Consider the following 27,575-nt stretch of genomic DNA (forward strand, 5'->3'; position numbering starts at 1 on the left):
TAGCGAGCCCGGGAGAAAGGCAGGACCATGCGTGACTGCCCACGCCAGGCTAGGGGCGTGAGGGGGCGTCGAGGGGTCGAGCGGGACTCATAAATAGCGAGAAAGGGGAAGAAGGGCGAGAGGGATTCGGGGTTTAGGATAAGAAGGGGAAAGAGGGAGCTCTTCCCCGCCCCCCTTTACCTTTTCAAATCCGATTGTTTTTCCCCCTTGGCTCGGGTTTTTTTGTTTTTTTGTTTGTTTGCTTTGAATCGCCCAGTCGGCCGGAGCCAGAGCCGGAGCGGGCGCCGGCCCGGGAGCACCTGGGGCCGGGGGCGAGCAGCCACATCTGGCCGCGGCTGGGGGCGGGGGCTCCGAGCGCGCAGGAGGCGGAGGCCGACTAGGGCCGGGCCGCGCCGCGCCGGGCCAGGCCAGGCCGGGCGGGGGTTGGGCTGGCGGCCCGAGCCGCCGCCGCCGCCGCCGCTGCTCTCCGCGATGGATCCGGGGCCCGAGGCGGGGCCGGAGCCGGGGCCGGGGCCCTGGCTCGACATGGCGCCGGAGCTGACCCACGACGAGGAGCTGGTAAGAGGCCGGGCCTGCGGGGAGGTGGGTGTGTCCGCCCCGACGGGCGGGGGAAAGGGGGGTAGCGGGGCCGGCCTCCCGTCTGCCCGCCCGCCCGGCAGCCCGTCCGAGGCCTAGGCCCGCATCGCCCGGCGGCGCGAGAGCGGGGACCGCGCCCAGCCCGGGCCGGCCCTGCGCCCCCGCCCCTCCCGGGAGCCCCTGAGCCCAAATGCGGTCGGGAGTCGCAGCGCCCCTCCCAACAGGAGCCCCTGTCCCGGGACCGCCGCCACAACGCCCCCGCGGAGCCCTCCCCCGACCCCCGAATCCGGAGCCCCCGGCCTTGGACCGCTGCAGTGCCCCCGCGTCCCCTGCAATCCCAAGCCGCTGCCCTGGACCGCCCCGAGCCCCTGCCCCGGGACTATCACAGAACCCCTGGATCCGTCCCTCCTCATAGCAGTTCCCTTCCCAACCCCACCCAGAATCCGCGCCTTAATCCCTCCTTCCTCAGAGCACCCCCCTGACCTCTCCTCACACCCTTTGCAGCCCTAGCCCCGGACCTGGGCTCTTCTTCCTCACAAAAGCCCTTGTGTCTGGCATTCTCTGCTACGGTAGTCACCCTGCCCTTTCTCACAATGCTTTTGCTCCTGCTCCCCTCCTCATTACATCTTCCCGGCCCCAGGGCCCATCTTCTTCAAAAACAAAACAGAAAACCCCTCAAAACCCTTCCGGTGCCCCAGCTCTTGAACCTCTATCAATGTTTCCCTGCTCCTGGTACCCTCCCTGTCGCAGCTCCCCTGCTGCTCCCTGCTAGTGACATCTGCCCTTCCCTCTCTACCCCATCATAGCTCCAGTATGTCTCAGCTCCTTTCCCTGAATGCTCCACTTACCCCTCCATATCCCTGTCCTCTTAATCTCCCTATAGCTCCTGTTACCATGCCCCCGCCCCGCAATTGCCTTCCAGTTACTGCAACCCGGGCTTTCATCCCAGACCTTTGGACCACTGGGTCTCTCACAACCCTGCCCTCACACCTGCTGCTTCAGGAGCCCCAGTCACTAATCAACCCTTCTATTTACAGTAACCCTGCTGGCCCATCATCCTCCCTAGTTACAGTAACCATACCCCCTTCATAGATACATTCCTTTTATTACACCCCTTGATTATAATGTGCTAGTCCCCTCCCACGCTTTCAGAATCCCAGTCCCTCATACCTTATTAACACACCCCAACTCACTCTCACCTGATAGCCTTCCTCCCCTTGTCCCTATAGGATAGAGCCTGGACCTCATACTTTGATGCACTTTATAGACCATACCAGTTTGTCTCACTCCTTTACTCTGAGGAGTGGGTTGGTATCTTCTCTCCTGCCCCCCTCACAGTGTTTACCCCCTGTCTCTTATCCTTTATTCTTTTTTACTTGGATAGAATTACTTGCCATTGACTCAGCTCCCTCTTTTTTCCTCCTTAAGGTTGCATCACCACCCCAAGTCTGTCAACTCGGGAAAGGATTTCATTTTTTGTTGTGAGGAAAAAAGACCTGGTGGTTTGTCATCTGTCACCTCATTTCTTGTCATTTAGGATCTTTCCTGTCCCAATTTTAAAAAAAAATTCCTCTTGTATATCCTTTTATTCTTTTATGGAAAATTTTGGTCTTTTAAGGGTGGAACTGGGGACCCAGACTGATATATACTCTGTAAGACCTCCATTAAGACCTAGTTTATTTTTCGTAACCATTTTCTTCCATCTCCATCTTTAGCCCTCAGTTCTGTCTCTGATTCAGGCTAGTCATTGAAGCTATTAAACAGCCCTAACCTGAAGGTAGACCCTGGAAGGGCTAAGGGCCAGGCCTGCCCTGCTGAGGTTGTCCTGACCTACTTGCTCTTAATAGCATCATGACTGCATGCGTTAGAGCCAGATCTCACCATAAGCAGGCAAAGCCATCATTCTTTATGGAAAGTCTGATATTGTGCTCTTTACTGGACAGCAATGATTTCAGTAACTAGTTAGTGACTTTAGGTTGGAGGAATTAGGCCTGTGTCCCAAAGCTAGGCCCTCCCATCATCCTGTCCTAGGACATGCCCTCCCTGTACCCTATTCATCTGCCCCACTGATGTTTCCTCCCAACCCCCCACCAGGCTCTCCCTCTCTTACTGCCCCTCCCATTCTCATCTGATTGTCCTCATCTTTCTGCCCACACTGAACTCCATTGTCCCTTAAAAGCTTGTGACCTTCAGTCCAGAGAAGTAAGTGATTCGATGTACCATTTTGGGGGTATCAAAAAGCTCTGAACTCTGCCTGCCTTTAGAGCCCTCCCTATGCCTTGTTCTGATTTTTGGGGAATTTTGCCCCTTCCCACTGCCTCTGAGGAGGGTATGAAATCAGTGCTCAGCCCTGTGCTTGGAGCATAGAAGGAACTCGAAGGAGTCTGTTGGTGACTATCTACTGGAAGCTTGAAGTTTTAGTCACAGCCATGCTCAGATATAGTTCTGCTCAGATTTAGTTCTAAGTCTGATTGCATGTTAAAAATCCAAATGGAAAGAGATGAACCACAACTGAAACAGTAATTTAGGCCCTTCATAATAGGTAACAGACTTGGAGAAGCCTCACAAACTAATCATTGATTTGTAGCTTTGTTTCTGCCATGATAAGCAAAGCACCTCAGTTTCCTCCCATTTATTGAGATGACTGGTTTCATATCTGGCCTCTGAGTGTGGTCATTTCTCCGCCCTGCAAAATCTGTGGTAGCATCCTGTCTAGCACTGTTCTATTTCAGCCTGATGATAGCCAGGGCTTAATACAGGCCAGGTCCCCAGAGATACCAGGATCATTATAGTTAGTCTCCGGTAGTTTGTAGATCTTAGTTTTATTTAAGAGGACAAATGGCTAATTTCCTTCCTTCCCTCTTATTTTTCCTGGGTTTTGAAGTTCACCCTAAGATTTAAAAGCTAGGGAATAGAACCCTTCTTGGGAAGTAGTAGTATCAGCATTTGGGAATTCACCTGTTCTGTTTCTGTGTGAGAAATGGATGTTGAGGTTTTGTAATGACATTAGTTTGCCTCCCTGCTTACCTACAAGTGACTTTAAATTAGTAAGATGCCTGGTTTCTTAGCAACCAGCTATATGAGCCAGTACTTAGCTACAATCTAGGTGTTCTCCCTTTCAAAGAAAGCACCTTTCAGAGGAACTTAATACCAGGAGCTGTAAAGTTGCTCAAATCGTATTTGGAATTGCCTTGAAAAGTCTATGGTAGCATCTTCTAAGCATCCTCAGTAGGGGCGTGGCCAACTGACCACAATTCAAATCCAGGAGCCCCTTGTTTGAAAGTGACCACAAAGCAATAAGACCAAATGTTAGTTTGTTAGCTGATACTTAAAGACAAAATTCCAAAAGAAAAAAATGAATTTTTAGCACTGTCAGCTACGATCATTTATATGTATCTCCTCGGGTATGGTTTATTTTAAAACACTAAAAAATTACAACACAATCTCAATGTGTGATCAGGATTTACATTTTGGTGTTGAACATGTTTGCAAGTTATAATAACCAATCTCATATGTAATGTTAATGTTTTGGGACCTTTTCCAGTTTAGTTTAACAGAGTTTTGAGGATTTATAATGGTGAATACAAAGATATGTCTTAGGAACCTATAATTGTCTAGAAATAAGAAATTGATTTATTCCATTCATTTTCCTTTTTAAATGACAAACTTGAGAAATAACTCCAAATGTGAACCTTTTCACAAATAGAGAACAGAAAAAAGAAACTTGTATATGAAATAGTGAATGTCTGTTATTTATAGCTTTAAAAAAAACCCCACACATAAATTTAACAGAATAGTATCAACGTTGCTCTGCTTATCTAATATCTCCTTCTGAAATTCTATTTAATTGAGTCTTTTCATTCTTTTCTCCTTTTTTTGTGTGCCATGATTAATATGCCTCAATCTTCTCAAAAATACAAAATCTTGGTTCCATTTTAAGCCATTACAGCTTAAGACTATTGGAAAAAAATCCCCAAAAGTTCCCCTTAATCTCCCTCCCCTTAATAAATAAGAATAATCAAGTAAAATGAATTTATATATTAATTGTGTCTGAAAATGTTTGTCTCATTCTGCACTTAAAGCCTCTGCCAAGAGATGTAAAGTGTGGGCCATTGGCAGTAATGGTTATTAAATGGACCAGAGTTCTTAAGTCTTTCAAGTTATCTTTTTCTATTTTATTGTTGCTCTGACTCTGTTGACTTCCTTCTGCAATCAGTCCACACAAGTATTCTCAAATTTCTCTGAATCTGCCCCTTACATCATTTCTTAGCAGTGGAATATTATTCCCATTATGTTGACATGCCATTTCCCAGTGGATGGGCAAAAAAGAAATATCTGCAAAATAGTAAACAATATAAAACAATATATAATCAAAGTCCCCAAATGGGGATAAGGTATGTAACTTTGTAGCTTTGGTGTAGATTATCAGAAATGGTATGTTGTTTTGTTCAGTTTTTTTTTTTTTTATACTAAAAACAAATTTTTAAAACTCCATAGTAATCACCAGGTTAACGAGTATTTATTAAGCACCTACTATATATGTACCAGAAGGTTTTAGGCACAGAGATTCAAAGCCACAAGTGAACTAGCTCAGGGGCCTCCAAGAGTTTACACATAGTACTGTACAAAATAAATATAAGCTAATTTGAGGAGGCCCCAGCAGATCAGATCAGAAGAGCTTCATGTAGGTGGCTATTGGATCAAGCTTGGCTGAGGTAACAGTATGGAGGGAGTGCATATAGGCTAGGGGAAACTGATGGAATTTTTTAGAAATCCCATATATTTCTAGCAGAAATGCAATGTGTAGTCTATGCAAGAAATAACAATGAAATTGTTAATGGAAAAAGGGTTTTCTTCCAAACCCTATCCTCACAAGCATTCCTCATTATGGTCTCATCATAAGTACCTTTACTTTGAAATTTTTTTTTTTAATGGTGATTCAAGTCAGTTCATTTTTGACAAACATTTATTGAGCCAGCTGCTGGACACTGGGATAAAAAAGATTTTTTTGAAAGTGGTATTCATAGCCTAGTCATTAAGGAGTGGAGAGATAGTATGAAGATGAACAAATATTGAAAGAAACAACTGATCTGAAATCAGATATAAAAAACAATGAATGGGGGGAAAACCAACAAAGTAGCTAGCTCTAATATAGCTCATTCTGTTAAACACACATACGTATGTATGTATATGTATGTGTGTATATATATATATATATACACACACACATATATATACATATGTATATATATACGTATGTATATGTGACTTGCCCAGGTTTACATATACATAGGTCCTGTAGGGCTGTGTGGGGCACTGTGTGCCGTCTACCTAACTACTACTACCCCTGTTGGATTTATATATAAATATAGAAGCTTGTAACTGGAGGACACAGTTATAAATTTAAACAACATGGCTACTCTGGAAGTCTTCATATTAAAACACTAATCTCCATTCTCATGAGAACATTCCAATCTAAAATTTTACTTTTCTGCTTAATGAACTAAAATCTGAAACTTCGTTATGGATTATTTACTCAGAATTTAGAACTAATAAATTTACAAGTATTAGACATTAAATTGACCACATAAGTTTTAATTTATAAGGAGCTCAAATCAGTGCTGGACCTTCTTAGCCAGGTTCTTCATTGGTCCTTTGTACATGGGTTGTGATGAATGTTAAAGAGTTGGAAGATCCCTTAGAGGAAGCTTCTAGGATAAAGAAAATGGGGCTAGAAGACTTTAATTGGATAGCCCAAGGTTATATAGATAATAAATAGCTTTAGATGGATTTAAACTGAGATCCTTTTATTTCAAAATATCACCCTCTTTTCATTTCAAGAGAATTACCTCAATGTAATAAACCATTAAGTTAGTGAAGTTTAACTAGTATTCTGAGGAGATTTGAATCTCTAGGGAGTTCTGATAATTATAGCTGCCTCAAACCCTGTAAACATGCCAAGATCTTACTATGATTAGTAGAATACCAGTACATAATTGCATTCTTATTACTATTCATATGCAAAACTAATATTTGAAATCAAAGATTTAGACTTTTTTTTACAACCCACACATATTATGCCTCAAGAAAAAAAATCTATTAAAAATTTAATGTTTTAATTGTTTTTAATTTTTAGGTTGTCTCTGGCAAAATCGATTTTAATTTACATTTAAAAGCTCCAAAGGAAAATTTTATTTGGAAGCTTAACATTTCTTTTTCTTGAATAGTGTAAAATTCCTGAGCCAAATTAACTAGAATATCCCTCAACTTCTCTTTTAAAAATTACCTTTGGACAGATGCTCAGTGTGAAATGTTATGATTAAATGAAAATGGAGTTATGATAAAGTTTGTCTTGAAACTTTATAGTTTCCGGGGATGCTATTATAATTCCATATTGTGGTTTATGTTCTTTCAGTTGAAACTTCTAAAAGCTTAATTTGCCCTGTGTGGACATGATCTTTTTGGCACTTTCCCCAAAGGCAGGGGTTTTGTTCTGGCTCTTTTAGCCAAAAACATCCCTTTTCCCACAGCCTCATATGTCTTGTGCTGTCTGTCACCCCATCACTCCAGATGTGGCTTTACTGTAGGCACAGAATGATTGATGCCGACTTCATCTAGAAAGGGAAGAGGAAGAAATGGTAAAAATTCTCATTAATGTCATTGTTAGTACTTAGAACTGTAGATAAAATCCCTGTTGGAAGCTACAATTCTGTTTACAAATGTTTACTGACATTACACACACTGGGATGCTATATATATAATAGATATAGCAACATTGTTATATGAGACAATCTCAGAAAAACACTGATCAGTTTGAAAGTGGGGAAAGATAAGTTTTCATTTGTTGTTGTTCAGTCATATCTGGCTCTTTGTGACCTCCATGTAGGTATTTTTTGGCAAAGATACTGGAAGGGTTTGCCATTTCCTTCTCCAGCTCATTTTACAAATGAGGAAACTCAGGGGAACTGGATTAAGTGCTTTGCCCAGGATCACATGGCTAGTCAATGTCTGAGGCTGGATTTGAACTTGGGAAGAGGAATCTAGTGCTCTTATCCACTGTGTCACTTAACCCCAAAGGTTTAATTTTTCTTTCTGAAAAGAAAATGGAAAATGTGGCTGTGTTGTTTGGAATAGGCATAGTAATGTTGGACCGTTCAGATTTTTAAAGCACCTGGGACCACTTAATAGATCTCTTCTTACAGAGGAAATGGAAGTATGCCTGCTGTCAAAATTTTAACTTGGAGACCTGAATTTTAGCTGTGCATTCATACAGTGTGCACCTCCTGTTCTAGTCACTTCCTTGATTCTCCTAGCTAGCTAAAAGGGAGTCTACCCTAAATCTCTTATCCCTCTCATGCTCTACTTCTTCTCTACCTTAGTCACATTTTAAAGTGTTATTATTTGTGTACCTGATTTACCCTTCTTTCAAGAATTTCAATTTTAAACTCCTTCGCTGTGGGAACATTTTTTCATGTTAATCCCTAGTGTCGAACAGTGCCCTGTGCTTAGTAGACACTTTGAGTTGGGACCATCTTTCCCCATGTTCTTCTGCATTCATATTGAAAATTCCCTCTATTACTGGTCTGTTCATTGGAGAATTCACCTGTTTTCTGTCCTTCCCAATGAGGAAGTAATCAGGGATGAACTGAGTTGTTCTATGGTTTGTAAGCTATTACTCGACCTCCCTTCTGGGGTTCATACTCATAGTCTTAAACTGGAATCCCCCTGAGATAGTGGCACTTGTAGATCTCACTAAGAAATGGACTCCCAGTAGATCTTGGGAGATAATCCAGAGGTCCTGGGGATTACAGAAGCATTCAATATTAGGGTCCAAGACTCAAGATAAGGGAGTCTGAATAAAAGAGTTACAAGTGAGTTCCTCAGGTAACTCATTTACTCCTTTCTAGGAAAGTCCTTGTCAATACTAATGATACAAATTGAGCCCTTCTTATTAAATTCACAGAAATACTTTTTTAAAAAAAAAAATCTTTTCTCCAGTGAAGTTTATCATAGACTAAACCTATCTTATAGTAGCACTCTGAAGCCAGCCTTGTTTGCTTTTGGTTGAGAACATAGTTTGTTTCTTGAACTATTAGCTAATACAGGTCTTACATTTTTTAAAAATATATATACATATGTCATGGTTATGAACCTCTGGCAATTGATGAAATCTTTCTCAAAACAATGTTTTAATCAATGATGGATGGACCTTTTCTTGAAATAACATTTTTAAATGTGTAAAATACATAGGGTTGCAAAGGATAATTATATTGAAATACAGTTATCAAAAATGTTTAGGGGAAAACCCCCACCACCAAATTCATGGACCCCCAGGTTAAGAACTGTCTTATCCTACTTACTTTATTGAGTTATGAGGAAAGTGCTATTTAAGTGTGAACTATTGTGATGAGATAAATTGAAAAGATAAAATTGAAAGACTACATATTATAATACATAGAAATAGATCACTTTGAGCCAAGATCTCTGTTGAGGCGCCAAAGCCATTGGAAATCCGGTGTTTGCTCTTAAAAGAACCATTTCCAAGGGAAGCACAGGGTCTTGTGGGAAATGGTAGTGATGAGTCAGTTGGGTGTACCATAGGAATTGCTGACTTCCCCTAGAACTGTGGGCATTTTTGTCTACTTCTCTGAGCCTCTGGGCTCATTTGTTTCTTAATAGAGCTGTTAGAAGGAATAATTTAAAGCAAATCACTAAAACCCCTTGTAATTACTATACTTAATTCAGGACTTCTCATGGATCAGTGATCACAACAGTTGGAGATTTTTGCCAATGTACATTGTAATGCCTTCCTATCTTGTGCGAATCTGTCATAAAAAACCTCAGCCACCAAACACTTTGAAGGCCTTCCTCTGTTTCTTTTTATGACAGTAATGAGAATCATAATGATAATGGAATTCTGTGGTGCCAGAAGGAATATATTTCAGAAAGGGAGATAAAGAAGGGTTTCACTGTATGCTTATCAGGATTTAGAATTTCCTTAGGTCTAGAAGTTTCATTCTGGAGCCCTCTACATTCTACATGATAATAATAAGATTTATTTATCTTTATTTTCTCATTCCAACTGGTTAATACATGAAATTAAATATGCCTATACTCATCTGTGGGTGAGGTATATCATGATAATAATAGCTAGCATTTATATGCCTAATGGACTTTACAAAGCTCTCATTTAATCCTTACTAAAACTCTGGGAGGGAGGTACTATTATTCTCATTTTATAGATAAGGAAACAAAAGCCTTCCCAGGGTCACATAATGTGCCTGAGGTAGAATTTGAATTCACTTCAGTCTTCTTGACTCCAAGTCTAGCTCTCTATTCACTCTGTTACCTAGTTGTAAAGTGAGATTTTTATTTTTTTTTTTTATCTTCAGTTATTTTATTTATTTATTTTTATTATTACAGCTTTTTATTTACAAGATATACGCATGGGTAATTTTTCAGCATTGACTCTTGCAAAACCTTCTGTTCCAACTTTTCCCCTCCTCCCCCCCAACCCCTCCCCTAGATAACAGGTAGACCCATACATGTTAAATATGTTAAAGTATATGTTAAATACAATATGTTTACATATCCATACAGTTATTTTGCTGCACAAGAAAAATTGGACTAAGACATAAGGTAAAAATAACCTGAGAAGGAAATAAAAAATGCAAGCAGACAAAAACAGAGGGAGTGGAAATGCTATGCTGTGGTTCATACTCATTTCCCATAGTTCTTTCGCGGAACTTATTTGGTTCATCTCATTGTTAAAGAGAGCCATATAGTATTGTTGTTGAAGTATTTAATGATCTCTTGGCCCTGCTCATTTCACTCAGCATCAGTTCGTGTAAGTCTCTCCAGGCCTTTCTGAAATCCTCCTGTTGGTCATTTCTTACAGAACAATAATATTCCATAACATTCATATACCACAATTTATTCAGCCATTCTCCAATTGATGGGCAGCCATTCAGTTTCCAGTTTTTGGCCACTACAAAAAGGGCTGCCACAAACATTTTGGCACATAGAGGTCCCTTTCCCTTTAAAGTGACATTTTTATACCCCTTACTTAGATACTTGCAAAATCATCTACTAGAAAGTTCTCCAGAAGTGTAAATAATACGTCCCAAGTAATTCCTCACCAGCAAAGCTGAGGGCTAAAGGAGAGGATCCATTCTTCCCTGGAGACATATTTGTTCTGTAGTGACTAAAGGAGAAAGAAGCCCTTTTCAAAAGTTTGGCTTGGGTATCAGTGCAGAACTGAAAAATGCAGTTTATTTACAGACTCTTTAAAATTCAACAGCCATATAGGAAAAAAAAATGTTGCCTTTCAGCATTCCTTTCTTGCCTAAAATTCATTCTCTGTCTACCTGGGGGGGGGGAGGGGAAGGAAAAAGGAAATTCATGTTTATAATAAAGAAAATACTCTTTGCCTTGGGAAAATTATAGAACCAAAAGGAATTTTGCTAATCCTTTAGTCCAACCCCTTCCAAGAAATCATTCTTTAATCTTAATATTACAGATCCCTGACAGAGTGGGACTTGTTGGATGATGTACCTGCCTTCTAATGACTGCACTGAGATCTTGGTTTTCTCAGTGTTTCTCCAGGACCCACTTTATTTTAAGCACTTTTTTGGTCGAGTTTGGAAGTCCTTTCTGACCCTCTGCCAAGTCTTGAAAATTGAGTTAGAGGGGAATTGTTTAAGGAAAATAGACTTCACCCAGGGAAAAGTCTGAGATTTCATAAATGTTTCATAAATCTTTCAAAAAGATCTCTAATAACTTCTAGTCATCTTCCCCAGTAGGTTTCAAATATACAATAAATCGAACCCACACGCCCTTGTGTCCAGTGAGGAAGCATAACTTTTGAGTTTGCTCAGGTGGGTGCAGTAATTAATATACATTATTGACATGCATGGGAAGTTTCAAGTCTTTGCTCTATTTCTAAAGCAAGTCTTTTTTGGCAGATTCTTGAGTCTGAAAGTTTTCAAGGAGCCATTTTTCTTACCATCATTGTCTAGGTAGCAAAGAACAACATTTTTATACAGTTTTGTGTATTTCATAAACAAAAAAAGGTCATTGTATTTTCTTAATTTTTTTTTTTTTCGAAATGTCAGCTCTTTTCCTGACTGGGTTGCTTCTTTGGTCTTCAAACAAATTAACAAGCATTTTAAAGTGCCTACTATATGTGGCCTTCAGTTAACACACATTTTAAAGTGCCTACTGTGTGTTAAGTCAGCACTGTGCTTTGAGCTGGGAACTCAAATAATTAAGTGATCTTTAGGTTTGAGGAACTTAGATTTTAATACAGAAGCCCACTAGTTACATGTATAAGTACATACAAATAAATATGAGGAGAATAATTATAAAATAGGAAAGGGGAAGTTGGTTGAAGATGGGGAAATCAGGAAAGGCTTCATGTAAAAGTGTTACTTAGGCTTCTCTTGAAGAAAAAAAGGGATTCTGTAAAGTGCAGGTGAGAAGGAAGTGAATTCCAGCATGAAGAGGGTAGGTAAAATCATGGAGGTGGAGATGTGTCCAAGAAGATCATTTTGGCTGCATTGCAGTGTGGGAAAGGGAAGTCATGTCATATAAAATGAGGTTGGAAAGATAGATTAGGACCTGGGTTTGGAGGGCTTTAAAAACTAAGTGGAGGACTTTGTATTTGACCTGAGAGGCAACTGGAAATGGGAAGAATTTATTGAATGTGGTAGTGACAGGAACAGATCTGTCATTAAGAAAACTAATTTTGGCAGCTTTGGTAAGGACTCACTGGAGTAGGGAGAGACCTAACATAAGGAGACGGGTTAGAAGCTGATGCAATAATCTAGGTCAGAGTTGAGAAAGGCCTGAATTCTGGTGGATGTGGGAGTAGAGAGAAGGACCCGGAAATGAGGAGTGTTCTGAAGGAGAAAGGGCAAGAGTAAGCACTGATTGGATATGGGAGGTGGGAGAACTGGAGGGGACAATACCGATATCCAGGCCATCACTTATAGAGATTGGAAGTCACGATCTTTACGTGAAAAGAGAAAAACAGAGAGAGAACAATAACTCGTTCATAATCAAGTAGGGAAGTTTGGATGAGGGGTGAGTTTTGAGACAGGGGTCATGAGCTCTGCTGTGTACTGGTTGCCTTTGAAATGTCTCAAAAGGAGAGACTAAGGCTGGATATGTGAATCTTTTACAAAGATGCTGTCAAAGAGAGAAGAGGGCCTAGGATAGGGCATAACTATATAGGTATATAGGCAAGTTACTGAACTTTGACAGAAAGAGAGACAGATATGGACTCTCTCCCCCTTCTGCCCCCACTCTATAATATGGATGGTAAGCCAGCAAAGGAGGCAGAAAAGGAGCAGCTAGACAGTGGTGTCGCAAAAAAACCAGAGAAGAATATGGGGGGTGGGGAGGATGGAAGGCTTAACAATGTCCAAGGCGGAGAGGTCAAGCAGGGTGAAGATTTGACCTTTAAGAGATGGTGCACAATTTTTAAGTAATAGTTTTTGCTTTTCCCAGATCCATGCAAAGATAGTTTTCAACATTCACCCTTGCAAAACCTTGTGTTCCAAATTTTTCTCCCTCCTTCCCCCCACCTCCTCTCCTAGACAGGAAGTAATCCAATAAAGGTTAAACGCGAACAGTTCTTCTATACATATTCCCACATTTATCCTGCTGGATGGTGCACATTTTTCAAGATGCCCATTGCAGACATCACCCCCCAGGGAGACTACTCATCATCTGAGGTAATATTGAGTGGAATGAGATACAGGCTGTGCTGGTTCCGACAGGAAGATGTCCTTGTATTGACAGGGCATGTCTCCTGGGAAGCTTCCATTTCTGCAGTATTAGTTTGCTTAAAGAATGCTTAGGCTGCCCCGGGGTGGGCCTAGGAGCCTCTAGAATTTATTGCCTCCCTCCTGCCAGGAAGCACTTGGTGCTGCTTAACTGGAACTGAAAAGTGGGGCACTGCAATGAATGAAGAAGAAGGGTCACTTTGAGGCTTTAAAGGAGCCAAGATTCCACCACTCTTCATAGGTTTGCAAATGGTCTTTTGTGGATTTTAAATAGTTGAAGAACTTGTTAAGGAGGAATGTGCTTGGTTAGATCCAGTCCTTTCCCTTCCGGTAGGGGGTGGAGATAGGGGGCTGGGGAATGTGTGGTTTATAAGAAAGTCTGTAATCCTGAAAAGAAACTCTTATCCCTTTGGGGTCTGGAGCAGACAAAAGACTGAGGATGCCTTTTATACTTTCCAGTTGCAGAATCTATAGGCAAGTTGCTTCTCAGACAGAAAAGGGGGGGGGGGGGGGGGGAAGGGTAGGGAGAAAGAGAGAGAGAGGAGGTCGATTCAAGAGGGCTAAGGGTTAGGAAAGAGCCTTTTACTATGTGGAGTATTTAAAAATACATTGTATAATTTGCAGGACGTCGTTCAGAAATCTGCCCGCTAAATTGCTTGTTACAAAAGCATAGAAATGGGAAACATTTGTATCCTCCGTGTACTTTGAGGTACCAGGGAGTCCTGAAGAGCAAGACACGTGCGACCATTGTGGGAATATCTGAGCCCTGTGCTTGGACCGTGGGGGGGTTGGTCCTGAGCAAAGGGAGCGACCTCTAATTTGGCCAGAAAGAGAACAGTCTCTGCCCACATCTTCTTCCCCTTCTCCGTGGTGGTCCCTCACGCAGCGATGACGTCAGGCTGTGCGGACGTGCTCCTCTCCGCCGGGGCCGGTCCCACATGGCTGCTGGAGTGCTGATAAACCCGAGTCCTTCACTTCCTACAGGAGGAAGTCATTAACACCGAGGAGCTTTCCAGGCTGAATAGCTCAATTAACTCTGGTCCCTCTCTAGCGCTGCAGGCTTTTGGACTCTGCTGAGCTGGTCCACTTGGGCTGCCTTTGCTTTGTGCTCGCAATTCTAACGGTTCCCTGTGGGATTTTAATCCCCTATTAGAGGTTAGCTTTTTTCCCCCTTGTCTTTAACGCTTCCTGATTTTTAACACAATAGATGGAAAATTTCTTAATTTCGAAATTGTTGCTGTTTGGTTTTATAGGGTATTCATTCACCTTTTCTGAGAAGTTATCTGGCCAGGAGGTTCCTGATGAGATTTTTAAGAATTTCAGGTTTGAAGTTTTCCTTGCTTTCTGATGAGATTTTTTTAATAAGGATCGGTCTGTGGGCTTAGAGACTGAGGAGTGGAAGGTGGGTTTTTTTCCCCCCCTCTGACTGTTCTTCCTCGCCCCCCACTTGGTTGCTAGCTATGGAGACTTGGGAGTTAGTATTATGTCCTGCCCTTACTGTTTTTCTTATTTCATAAAGGGTCTATGCTGGGTTGTAGCTTTCAGCTGCAGGAGTGCTTTGCCATATTTTTTTAGGCTAATATGGGGTTATTATGTTACTTATCACTTGGGAAACAGATTTCAGGTGGTTTGTCTAGAAAAGAGCTGACCTAGACATTTAGCATATAGGAAGAGAAAGGTTGGATCACTAGAAAATGGGTTTGTCCCACGTGAATTTAGGAGTTGAGTAAATACTGTGTGGATATTTGTCACAGCTATAGAGGTCCCCCAAAATTACCTAAGGAGGAATAAAAAGATTTTCAGTGTGTGTGTGTGTGTGTGTGTGTGTATGTATGTATGTTTTGGCCTGTGAAACAATCCGGGTAAAAGGGAATAGAATTCCAATACAAGTCAAGTAGAACTGCCTTTTTTGTTGTTGTTTTTTTACTAAATAAAACAAATAAATATATGAACAGAGATAGCCTTTAACAGGAAAATTTGATAGGAATCATCTGGACCCAAATGAAGTGAAATCAGCAGGTCTGTGTGATACTTGTTTTTATTTATGATGATAAGGAAGTCAATCCCAAGCATCATTCAGAGCCTTCCTAAATTTGTTTCAGAGTTAGGGTTTAGTTATGATTGGTCCATGGACTACGGTGGAAGATGAACTAGGAATATAGACAACAAGTGATCACTGAGATTTTAACAATCATTAGTAAGAGAGTCAAGGTTATTAACCACATGAGTCAAATGAGCTATGGAATTATTGTAGTTCTGTGGAGAATGTAACCAAAAAATCTTTTAACTTCTTTGAGATATCCCCATCCTAAAAGTAAATCTGATTTTTTTTTTTTTTTTTTTTTTTTTTGGTTAGGGACAGAAGGAATCGGGATCTATGATTATTTTTCTAATGTGGTTTAGCTTCTAAAAGAGAGTTGGCCAAAAATTTCCAGAAATTCGCGTTTTAGTATAAAAATGTCCATTCTTGGCCTCAGTATTCTATTTAAAAAAAGCTTTTAGAAAGTATAATAGCTAAAAATGGTAGTTATAATAGTAGTTTCTATAAATGCATAGTTTAACTAGAGCTAAAAATTTCATATTTAATTTAGAATGCATGTGCATATCTTTTTTTTTGTTTGTTTTTTTATATAAGAAAAATAATAGGAAGAGACAGGAAAAAAAGAGTTTTTAGATATTCTGTTTTATGATACCAGTATCACTTGGGATGATAGGATAGATAGATAGATAGATGGGGGATTTTATAGATGGGGAAACTGAGTCTTAGAGGTATTAATGCTTTGCCCTGGGTTACAGAAATGTGAACTTTGATTTGGAAAGTTTTCCACATTGCAGCCCAAATGACAAGGATGAATCACAAATTGTAGAATGAGAATCTTGATGTTGACTGGTACTACCTGTATGGCAAGTCACTTAAACTGGACTTCCTTTTTTTTCCATTTGTAAAATTAATAATACTCAAAGAGTGGTTGGCAGGTTCCAAAGGTGAAAATGTCTGTGAAGTACTTTGCAAGCCTTAAATAAAGCCTGGATAAATGGAAGCTCTTTTTTTCCTTCCGGTGGAAGCCTTGAGGTATTCTTGCATGTCCAGGCATATGGGCAGTGCTAGATTTTGGATTTGGATCTGGATTTGAATACTGTTTTGGTGATGCTGAATTCATTCCCATTCATAGCTATCCACAGTAGTGTTGCAATGGAAAGACTGGTAGTGTTCTGGTTCCTATCTAAAAGTAAAGCCCAAGTTGAAATGGTTTGGCTTTTTTCTTTCTTTTCTTTTCTTTTTTTTTTTTTTTCTTTTTGGACAAAATGCATGGGTTTCTCCTAATTCTTCTTCTTATTCTGATAGAAAGTTTCAAGAAGGAAAAGTGGCATGAGGAGAGGGAGTAAGAATAGTAATAAGAATAATACAATTTCTGAATAAGCCCTGGCAATTTTAGGGGAAAACTTTATTACATCTATGTTACTTGAAAGTGAGCAATTCTTGAAGAGGTATCCAAGATAAATTCCATACAATGTATACTCCACATGATAACTGATTTGATTAAACAATTCTGTGGGGTAGGTATTTTTATTTTTATTTTTTTAGCTTTATCTATGAGCAATTGATATTTTCCTAATTATTTTAGATTTGACTTTATTTGTGTGAAAAGTGTGTTGTAATTCTGTTAATTTTGTTCCTGGGTTTGTCTTGGCAGATAAACCTCCCCCCCCCCCCAAATATTTTATATTATCTAAAATTATTTTAAATGGAATTTCCCTTTGTATCTCTTGCTATGGGTAATATCTAGAAATGCTGATGATTTGTGTGGATTTATTTTATATCCTGCAGCTTTGCTAAAGTTGTTAATTGTTTCTAGTAGTTTTTAGTTGATTCTCTAAGATTCTCTGAATATACCATCATATCATCTGCAAAGAATGACAGTTTTATTTCCTCATTACCAACTTTACTTCTGTCAGTTTCTTTTTCACTTCTAGAACAATATTGAATAATAACGGTGATAATGGTCAACCTTGTTTCACCCCTGATCTTATTGAGAATGGTGCTATTATTTTTGCCCCCCTTTTTCAGATTAGGAAACGGTGCTATAAAGTCTTGCCAAGGTCACACAGCCATTAAGACTCCAAAGCAGAATTTAAACTCAGGTCTTCTCTATTAGACCAGTAGTGCTAAACTCAAAGAAAAATTGGTACCACCAGACAATATCTGAGGATCCCTGCAGGCCACACATTGACTTAGGAAACTACACATGTTTCTGTGTTTCTTTTCTTATCAGTATACCAATATATTAAAATCAGATGGGAATTATATTTGGGTAGTATCTCTATAACCTAGATAATACTCAGGAGTGTTAGGGATCCCAAATGATGTTTGATGCTTCATAGCCTATGATGGACACACTTTTTTTTTTCTCTCCTTCTACTTTTGAGAAAAGACTTTTCATGTTTTTCTTCCATAATTTCTCCCCTACTGGCGGATAGATGTCAGCAGTTGTGGTCTTGAACCTTTTTCTCTGAGGCTTGGTAAGAGCAATTGAAGAGGTAGAGCTACTTAATTAAATCCTGTATGCTGGAAGTAAGTGGAAGAGTTAAGCACTGTTCACACATCTCTTTAGTTGCTTTTGAAAGGGATTTATGCTGCTAATAACTATGGCAAATTGCCAGAGAGCAAATTATTTCCAGAGCATAACTGAATATTCTTTAATTTCTTTTTCTCTCTTTCCAGTGTGTGTGTGTGTGTGTGTGTGTGTGTGTGTGTGTGTGCGTGCGTGTAAGCAATTTGACTTCTAGGCATAATGAAAGCACGAACAAACCCAGCAAATTTTTGAAATAAAAAAATCACACACAACTGAATAAAATTTTTAAATAAACTCTTTCTAAAAATAAATGAAAAAATGAATGCAAAGATGAGGGTTATTTTTATCTTTTCCATAATGGTTCAAAGGTCTAGTAGAAAAATGTCACATCTTAATATAGCAAAATGGAAAGTCTATTAAGCCGCTTCTCAGTATCTTTTATTTTTTTTTATTCTGAACTTAAACACCAAAATATACAAAGAGCAAATTCTTTATGAAACTGTCAGTCCTTCATTTTCAAACCTTTTTTTAAAAGAATATAATTGATTCTATACTTTCTTTTTAAAATTGTAAATAGCATTTTATTTTTTCCCCAATTACACGTAAAGATAGTTGTCACCATTTGTTTTTAAATTAAGATCTTGAGTTCCAAATTTTTCTGTCATCTCTGCCTTGTTCCCAAGACAGTAAGAAATCCAATTATACTTTACATTCAAAATTACTGCTTGTCCTTATTTTCTTCTGAACAGTTAGTTCTATGCATTTTTAAATGGTCCTCTTTTGGGGGAGCAAAGCTATTGCTAACTCCTATTCTTACCCAATTAACTGCAAGAAAGAAAGAAAAAAAGAAAGAAAAAATCTTTGTAACAGATAAGCATAGTCAAAGCAAAACCAGTCACAGAATGACCATTTAAAAGAATGGGTGTTTCTTTTAGCACCTTCTGTCCATCCCTTGTGTCTTAGGAGGTGGGTCATATCTTTCATCAAAAGTCCTTCAGAGAGGGAACAACATAGTTGGTGATTGATTTTATCAAAGTTCTTAAATTCCCTTCAAAACTGTTTTTCTTTATATTGTTGTTGTTTTTGTATAAATTGTTGTCTTCATTCTATCCTCCTTCCTTTGTGTCTGTCACTCAGAAGCCCCTGAAGTAGTTTTTCCTTGAGTTTATCACAATGATAGACCACAGTTTTCTTAGCTTATTGTCTAAGATTATAGTTGTCTTCTGTGTTTCTGTATGTGCTTCACCTTCTTTTGCTTGTTCAGAGGAGAAAGGGGGTTCATCTGTTGACTACTCTCATCCCTTCTGTGTTCCTACATCCTCTTCAGACATGCATCCCACTTATGGGAAAGCAAGCTCCACTAATTAGTGGAGTTGTGAACTGATCCAACCTTTCCAGAGAATAATCTGGATATTCCTAGAGGGCTGTAAAACTGTGAAGACCCAGCAATACTTCTAGGTTTGTAGTCCAAATAAAGGGGAAAAGGATCTAGGTATACAAAAATATTTATAGCAGTTCTTTTTTGTGGTAGCAAAGAATTGGAGATTGTGGGGATGCTCATCAAAAGGGGAATGGCAGTACAAGTTGTGGCGTATGATTGTGATGGATCCACTCCAGATGTTCACAGGGTTTATTTGTGCCCAGACTGTGTTAGAACATTCTGAACTCATATAGATCTGATCAACCCCAGTCCAACACTATAATTTGACTCTAATATAGTGTTGTCAAATGGGATCTGAATGCAGATTGAAACAGTTAAATTTTTTCTCTTTTTTCTTTCCATTGTATAATCTTTCCTTTTTATTTATGGACACAGCTGGTTTTAGGAATCAACAGGTTAATCTGAAGGGAAAAAGATAAAAGAAGCTCAATTAAATTGAAAATTAAGAAACAAATGATCAGATACACAATAAGGAAATGTATGGGACTGAAATACAAAGCCTACCTGGGCAATCTGGCAATTCTTCAAATGTTCATTTCAGCTATGACATATCAGATCAGTTCCTTGCTTTTAAAAACTGTGAATTTCACAATCTTGAGTTTTACTTTGCTGGGTGGTCTACTTTCGTGCTATTGGGGGAAATACTAGATATTGGAGGAGAGTTTCTTTTCGGAGTTCCTGGTTTATTCACAAATAGTAGAAAAGGTATTTGTTGTTTTATTTTGCAAATAAGCATGTGCAGGTGGAGACCCAGAAGGACAGAAGGTCCTTCTGTGTTGTTGAAGTCTGTTATTGAATGGGCCAGAGTGCCTGATTGAAGTAAACCAAGAACAAATTATAACAATAGCTGTGAAATGGTTGAAAAAAATATTTTGGAGAGAAGAGTGTGAATCGATTGCAGATGAAAATTTAGGTGATTGACAGGCTGGAAGGCGAAATTGCCTTAGTGGCTGGAGAGTAGTTTCCCATCCCATATAGCAAAAAATGATACCCAGTCAAGAGTCTGGAGGCTGAGTCCAGGTTTTGGCTCTTCTGCTCGCTGTTGGCATGAGATTGGGCAAGTCTTCCCTTTGGGGGCCTCGGTGTCCCTGGACTGAATGAAGCTTCCCTTTCAGCTCACAGTCTGTCCTCTACTATTCAGTAAGTGTTTCAGGCTGGATAGTTCCTGCATTTCTAAAAGTGGCTGCCAAGGACTGTATCCCACTTAGCATCTGATGATGGATTACTGAGAAACCTGGACTGGATGTAAGTCAGTGTCCCTGGGGTGGGGGGTGGGGGACTTCTCACTAAGAAACACAGGAGCCATTAGCTTCAGGAACCTAGTGATGCCTCCAGAGAACCAGACAGTCCTTGGAGATCAGAGGCAGAGTGCCTCTTTCTAGTGGTCCAATGAGACTGCGGGGCTGGGAATCAGTTGTATTCATCGGAAAGTTCTTTACTGTTCTCTCTCATCCGATCCTCACTACAACCACCTATGCTGCTAGTTTGCACTGTAGTGGATATAGTGTAGGACTGTCACACAAAAGGACCCAAGTTCAAATCCCATCCCAGACACTGGTTATGTGACTCTGGGCAGGCCATTTCAGCTGTTTGCCTTAGTTTCCTCATTTGCCAAATGATAATGGTCCTATCTTGCTGAGTTATTAATAATCAACATTTACATAAAATGCTTTTAAAGTTTTGTTTTGTTTTTTTTTTTTTTTTTGCAAAACCTTTAAAAATATCCTATGTGTGTGACCCTGGGCAAGTCACTTAATCCCAATTGCCTCAACAAAAAAAAAAAGTTTTATATATATATATATATATATATATATATATATATATATACACATACACATATATATATATATATATCCCATTTGATCCTTACAACAACCTAGAAGTTAAGTGCTGTCAATATCCCTGTTTTACGGATGAGGAAACAAGGCTGACAGAGTTGTTAAGTGACTTGTCTATTATCCCACAGTTAATAAGTGTGGATTTGATCTCGTGTTTTCCTGGATATGCATCTCACACTTTCTACTGTGTCATGAAGCTAGGCCTGTTAATAATGGGAATGGCCATTCTCTTTCCCGCCCAGACTTTTTCTGGATGCCCCACGGGGGTGAGAGCACAAGGAAGAACCCCGAGATTCCTTCCATCAGGGCTGGATGGGGCAGGTATCTGTCCTTGTAAATGTCCCACTGCTGTTTACAGTACAGAACAGACTCGGGCTTGGGCGGGCAGACCAAACCAGAAGGATTTGTTCCCGTGCTCCAAGCCAAGAATAACATCCTGGCCAGCAGGGGGGCAGAGGTCAGCTCGAGGCCCTTGCATTGTAGAGCTGTAGGACATGCTGACCCCAGGAGGAATTGATGTGGAAAAGATGGCTGTCACAGCTCACTTTGGAGGAGGAGTGAGGGGTGGGACCCTCCCCTGCACCCACCCTCCCCTGCACAAGCATCAGTGATTTATGATTTTTGTGGGGTATTTGCCTAAGGCGAGGACTGGGACTGAGCTGAAAGGGCTTGCCAGGACCCTTGCCACACCATGGGATCCTACTCCAGCTTTCTTATTCCTCCACTTGGTCCCAAGAACCTTAGAAAAGATCCCATCCAGATTGGGATTTTTGTTGAGTAAGTGAAGAACATGGAGGAGAGAGCTGCTGGCCTAGCCCAGAAGGGTTTCATTTACTCCTGCCAGCTCTGATGTGGCTTCCTAATGACTGTGGTTTTCTCCAGGAGCATCTCAAGTTTAGCCTTGCTGTCTTTCTGAGACCCATTTCTCTGCATTGGACTTCCCTGGTTCTTGCCCCCAGTGATGGACAGTCTGAAAGCTTTTCCCAATGGCCTTTCTTTCTCAGCCCTCTCTGTGATTTTTGGCCCAATTCCTTATGTTGGCTTGTTAAATTCCGTAGCCTGTTGGGCTTCAGGGAGCCTCCTTGGGATGCCTTAGAAGCCAGGTTCTCCTTCCCCATTGCCTCTCACCTGCCAAGTGCCTCCGATTGCGACTTGGGGTGGCAGGGCTCAGCAGCCAGGAGCTGCTCTCTGGTGAATCCCTTGGCTTTGGGTGCATGCTTGAGGCAGAGTGTGGTGGAAAGCTCATGGCCTTTTGGTGTGGGAGGAATCAGGTTACCTGAGTTTTGTTCTCATCTGTCAGACAGAGGCAAGAGTCCTTACCTTGCTTCTCTTGCAGGATTGTGCTGATACCTTTGATGCCAACAGAAGTTCAGTGCTCTTGTTTAGTGTCAGAGTCCCTTCGGGTGCCGCGGTGGAGAAACTTCCTAGGGGTCCAGGGCATTGCCGCCCATCACACGCCTCTTACCTGTCCCTTCCGTAGCAGCCGGAGGAATGGCCCCATGACGGTTCTGTGGCTCCGTCTGAAATGCAGCTACGTGCAGCCATGATAACGGCTCACTCTTTGGCAGCGTCCAGGACCTCCCTGTGGAGCCCTCCTCATCACCATCTCCTCCACGAAGGCGCTTTCAGTGGGGAACGAAGCTGCCCACCTGCTGGGCCCAGACTCACCTGGTGCCACGTGCCCGGCCGGCTGGCAGGGGATGGGCTGCCTTGGTCAGGAGGAGTGGGAGGTGAACGTGGTTCAAGAAGGGTCTAGTAAAATCCTCCTCTGTGCTGGAAGCTGGGCCATCGATGGGTGCACAGAACAAAGGGGAAAATATTTCAAAATACTGTCCCAGAGCGGAAAGGCCTGTCTAGTCCAACTCCTACCTGAAAGAATTCCTACCCACACGAGGCCTCTAGTGGACATACAGTGTTCAGAGCGCTGCGTCTGGAATGAGGAAATCCTAAGTTCAAATCTAGCCTCAAACACTTTAAGCAAGTTGCTTAATATCTGCCTCAGTTTTCTCACTTATAAAAGGGGATAATGATAGTGTCTCTCCCAAAGTTGTGTGAGGATCAAATGAGTCGATATTAAATATTCGGCACCCTGTCTGGTACGGAGTGGGTACTTAATAAATGTTTATTCCCTGACAAGCTCACTGAGCCTTCCCTTAAAAACCTCCAATAAGGGAAAATTTCCCCTTGTCTTCTCCAGTTCAGCTTTTGGATATGACTAATTATAGGCAGCAAGGCTCTGGCCCCATGGACAGAGCCCTGAACTTGGAGTTGGTAAAACTGAGTTTCAATCCTTCCTTGGACACTTGTGTGACCTTGGAAAAGGACATAGCACCTACCTGTCTCAGCTCCCTTCTCTGAAGGGCAGATTCCTTCTACATCCAAATCCGTGATCCTAGAGGGGAAATGCTGGAAAAATATCTTCCCCCCCGTCCCTTTTTTCCAAATGAGAAATGGCCTTATCCCTATTCATCTGCCCATTCCAAAAGTGTTTTGTGTATATGTGGGGGCAGCAGGGGATCCTTGTATTTTCTGCCTCCTTTGGAAACCCTAAGAAAAGTACCTTGTAACTGTTGTAGGAAAAGTTCTAAACACATGTAAGCGGATTCTGTTGTACACGTAATAGATGTTGAGGAAATTTACCACAGAATTGGACTCCAACCCTGAAAGTAGAACCTTTTATAACTGCTCTATGTGTGTGTGTGTGTGTGTGTGTGTGTGTACATGTACACACGCCTGTGGGGGCTGCCCGTGCATTTCTAACACACAGTCTCATTGGTCAGTTGGTGTTTGAGGCTCTGGATTCCCAATGATCCTGCTGGTCTCCGTGACCCTCAGAGCAGCAGCTCATTTCTCACTGGCTGCCGGGCCTGAAGAGCCCTGGACTGTGCAGCTCCTCGGGCCTGGTAACCCTCATTTTACCCCTTCTCTTTCCCTTTGCCCAGCCGGGTCCGCAGCTGCATTCTTTCCCCCTCCCTTGGTCTACGCCCCAGCCCTGCTTTGTGGGCAGCAGGCAGGTGCCATCCTGTGATTTCTCCATCTCCTGAGCGAGGCCTTGGGGCTTAAATTCCTCGCTTCCTTATCTGATTGGGACCAGCGTTTGTTTTGTTTGTTTCTTTTCTAACACACATGATCCTTTTTGTTAACTACTTGTCTTTTGTTCTCTTTCTCTGTCCAATAGGCCACCAAGCAGTTTCTGGAGGAGATTAACAAGTGGACAGTTCAGTACAATGTGTCTCCGCTCTCTTGGAACCTGGCTGTCAGGTTTCTCATGGCCAGAAAGTTTGATGTCCTCCGGGCTATTGAATTGTTCCACGCCTACAGGGTATGTGCTTGCGGATTTAACTGTCCCAGACCGGGAGTGGGCTGGATACAGCTTAGCCATGTCCCACTTCCTCCTGGGGAGGGGATTATGCTGTTGGGTTTATTGCCTAAATATTGGGCCGGTGTGGAAAGGGAGGGTATAGGAAGAGGATGTTTCTGATTCAAACCACATAGGTCAAAACAGTACCATCTCTTAAGTCTCCACCGTTGTGGTGGATGGTGGTCTCTCTGAGTTTGGGTTCTGAAGCTCCCTGCTGACTTTTTGGGTGGGTTCACCTACCCTGTGCCTCCCTGAATTCTTAAAGAGTTCTTCTAGGAGTGAGACCTTTCAGAAACCTGCCATCTCTTAGATTAATGCTGATCTTAGTGGGGGAATCGGGAAGAGGCGCTTTTGCCTCAGGAGAGAACAGCTGCTCTAGTCCAATTCATTGCCTTGGCTCTGCCAGACTTGACCTTGAAATGAATACCATTCCATCAGCTTCTTAGTTAACTGCTCTCTCTTTTTTAGAAGATGCTGACACGGTCCCTGGATTCTGATAGAACCACCCCATTTATGAAAAAAAAAAAGTTTTATTTCATTTTTGTAAAGTCTCCTTTTCTGCAGATCTGGTTTTTCAGCACACAATACACACAAAAATAATTTCCAAAGGAAATCCCCTTCAGAGAAACACAGAGATTGTCACTCTGGGGTTATAAAAGTATTCTGGCAAAGTGCCCAAAATGTTTGCTGAATTCAGGGGGATTTTTGTCATAGACAGAATTGGCATGAGGCTTGGGAGGACGTATGTTGACTTATTGGTCAGCCTGTTGTCCTAGGACTAGAGACTGAGTATTTGAGGGCAGTGATCCAGAGTGCCTCAGATTGCCCCTTAGAGGGAACAGTACAAAAGAAGTTCTGCCAGCCTGCCATATGTCTTAGATGAATGGACCTTAGAATGTGAAGGATTGGGGTTCCTGCTGCTTTGGCCAAGGCCACTTTACCTCAGGACTTTGAGCCCCCGAATCATCCATCTTGCCTAGCAGCAAGAGGATTTAGCAAGTGGCTTACTAGGGAAGTAATGCTACATTTAACTGTTGGATATGATATGCTCAGTGTATTATGCTGCTTCTTTAGGAAATGCGGCGAAAAGAAGGAATCGTCAAGCTGAGACCTCATGAGGACCCCCTCCGTTCCGAAATCCTCAGTGGGAAATTCACTATCCTAGTGAGTGCTGGGGCCCTGGGCTTTTGTCCTGAGTGACTAGAAGTTGCTGTGTGAACAGACATGGGCTTTTTTGTAGTTAATAGAAATGGGATTCCTTGAGATGTGAGAACAGCGGAGTGTTGGGCTTGCTGGCTGAATTCTGCGGGGAGTGACCGCAGAATGAGTTGCTTCTCTTCCCCCAACTCTAACTGGCCACTGGTTTTCCATGAAGCCGCGGGGTGGTATTTCTCAGGAGCTTACTCTAGCCCTGCTCTGCCTCCTGGGCAGAAATGTCTTCCTGCTCAGGTAGACGGCGTCTCAAACCTGATGCAGATCTGGAGTCCTTTACCTTCCTACTATATATTGTCTCTCCTTTCCGTTCTCCTTGGGGTTGGGGAGGGAACTTGGTGAGAGCAGGTCTGTGTCCACTGTCAAAGACAGAGGCAAATGGGCAAAAACATTGTAGCCCTGATGCCATCCATCAAGTGAACAGCATAGGAAAGACTCAGACCTCCGTTGCATGGAAGGGAAATCACAGCAAATAGTTTTCTTTCTTTCTGAAAGAGCTGGTACGGGTCAAGGCGCTGTATTTGGCCAGAATCTCTCCAGAATGAGCCCTCACAATGACTTTTGTGGGGCCCTGATTGGATTCCTCAGCATCTCTTCTCATTTCCTTCCAGAATACTCGGGATCCCTCAGGAGCCTCCATCGCCCTCTTCACTGCTAAGTTACATCATCCTCACAAGTCCTCCCAACATGTGGTGCTCCAGGCTCTCTTTTACTTGTTGGACAGAGCGATGGACAGGTGAGCCATGGGGAAATGTGTCTTATATTTACAGACTGCTGCTAATCACTGGCAAGTCCTTAATTCCCTACAACTGTCTTTACTAGCAGCTATAATGTACCTGGAATGGAACATTGGTCTGAATTTAAGATGTTATTTAATAATGGTAAATTTAAAATTCTATAATTGGGTTGAAAATATCCCATACAATTACAAGATGGGAGAGAGAAGACATAACTAAGCGATAGTTTGTCTGAAAAAGATTGTGGTGGGGGAAAGGATGATGGTTCTTGAAAACTGAAAACCAAGTATGAGTCAGTAATGTGATGGGTCAGCTAGAGAAGCTAATGCAGTCTTAGCTTCCATAATAGAAGAGTAGCGCCCAGAGCCAAGGAGGTTCGAGATCATCCATATTCTTGTCCTTGCCGCAGTACTTTTGGATTATTGAATTTAATTCAATAGGAAGCTGATCAGTATGAAGTTGTGAAGGGCACTCCCAGCACAGCATCTGAGACTCTACCAGAGGAACTGAGGAAAGACTTGAAGGGACCACAGTAACTGCTGTCAAACATCCAAGAAGCTAGACTTGTGTGGTTGGAAGGCAGAAGTCAGAACTCTGAGCAATGAATGGAGGACATGAAGAGCCATATTTTAGTTCAACTTAAGGAAAACTTTCCTGATGCTTAGAGCTGTCCAGAAGTGAATAGGCTTGGTTGGAGAAGTGATAAGTTCCCAGCATTGGAGTCCTTGGGGTTTTTGAGAGGGAGCTGCCGTAGTTGGCCTCTGGGGTCCCTTCCAGCTCTTGAGATGAGCTCTTCGTTCAATCTGCCCAGTTTTGTGCTAGGAGCTATGTGAGACATGGTGCAATCTGCCCCTTCGAGCTAGCTTAAACTCCACTGGTGTGGGTAGGTTCCGTGTCTTTATTCTCCAGGCTCTGTTAAAGGTTCTGTAACAACATTCTTTGGTAGGGAGGTTGCTAGACAGAGATTTAAGAACTCTGGTTTTTCTTCCAGCCTGGCTGCTAGCCTGCAGGGTCGGCTCGGAGCCTCAGTTTCTTCATCTAAGAGTTG

The 27,575-nt window shown here is 41.7% G+C and overlaps 1 protein-coding gene across 3 annotated transcripts in view; it reads left to right on the forward strand.

The window, feature by feature from the left end:
- Positions 1-391: 391 nt before the first annotated feature.
- PTPN9 (protein tyrosine phosphatase non-receptor type 9) overlaps positions 392-27,575 on the forward strand; it is a 62,258-nt gene continuing 35,074 nt past the window's right edge. The window contains exons 1-5 of one of the 3 annotated variants that reach the window (XM_031956573.1): positions 13,936-14,519; positions 14,618-14,687; positions 24,396-24,539; positions 25,653-25,742; positions 26,402-26,526. In XM_031956573.1, the coding sequence (XP_031812433.1) occupies positions 24,486-24,539; positions 25,653-25,742; positions 26,402-26,526 (269 nt within the window). In that variant the 5' untranslated portion in view covers positions 13,936-14,519; positions 14,618-14,687; positions 24,396-24,485. Of the gene's footprint in view, positions 559-13,935; positions 14,688-24,395; positions 24,540-25,652; positions 25,743-26,401; positions 26,527-27,575 lie in introns of those variants that run through there. The other 2 variants (XM_031956571.1, XM_031956572.1) reach the window with 2 other exon arrangements.

The sequence above is a fragment of the Sarcophilus harrisii genome, chromosome 2 (genome assembly GCF_902635505.1).
Source record: "Sarcophilus harrisii chromosome 2, mSarHar1.11, whole genome shotgun sequence".
NCBI lineage: Eukaryota > Metazoa > Chordata > Mammalia > Dasyuromorphia > Dasyuridae > Sarcophilus > Sarcophilus harrisii.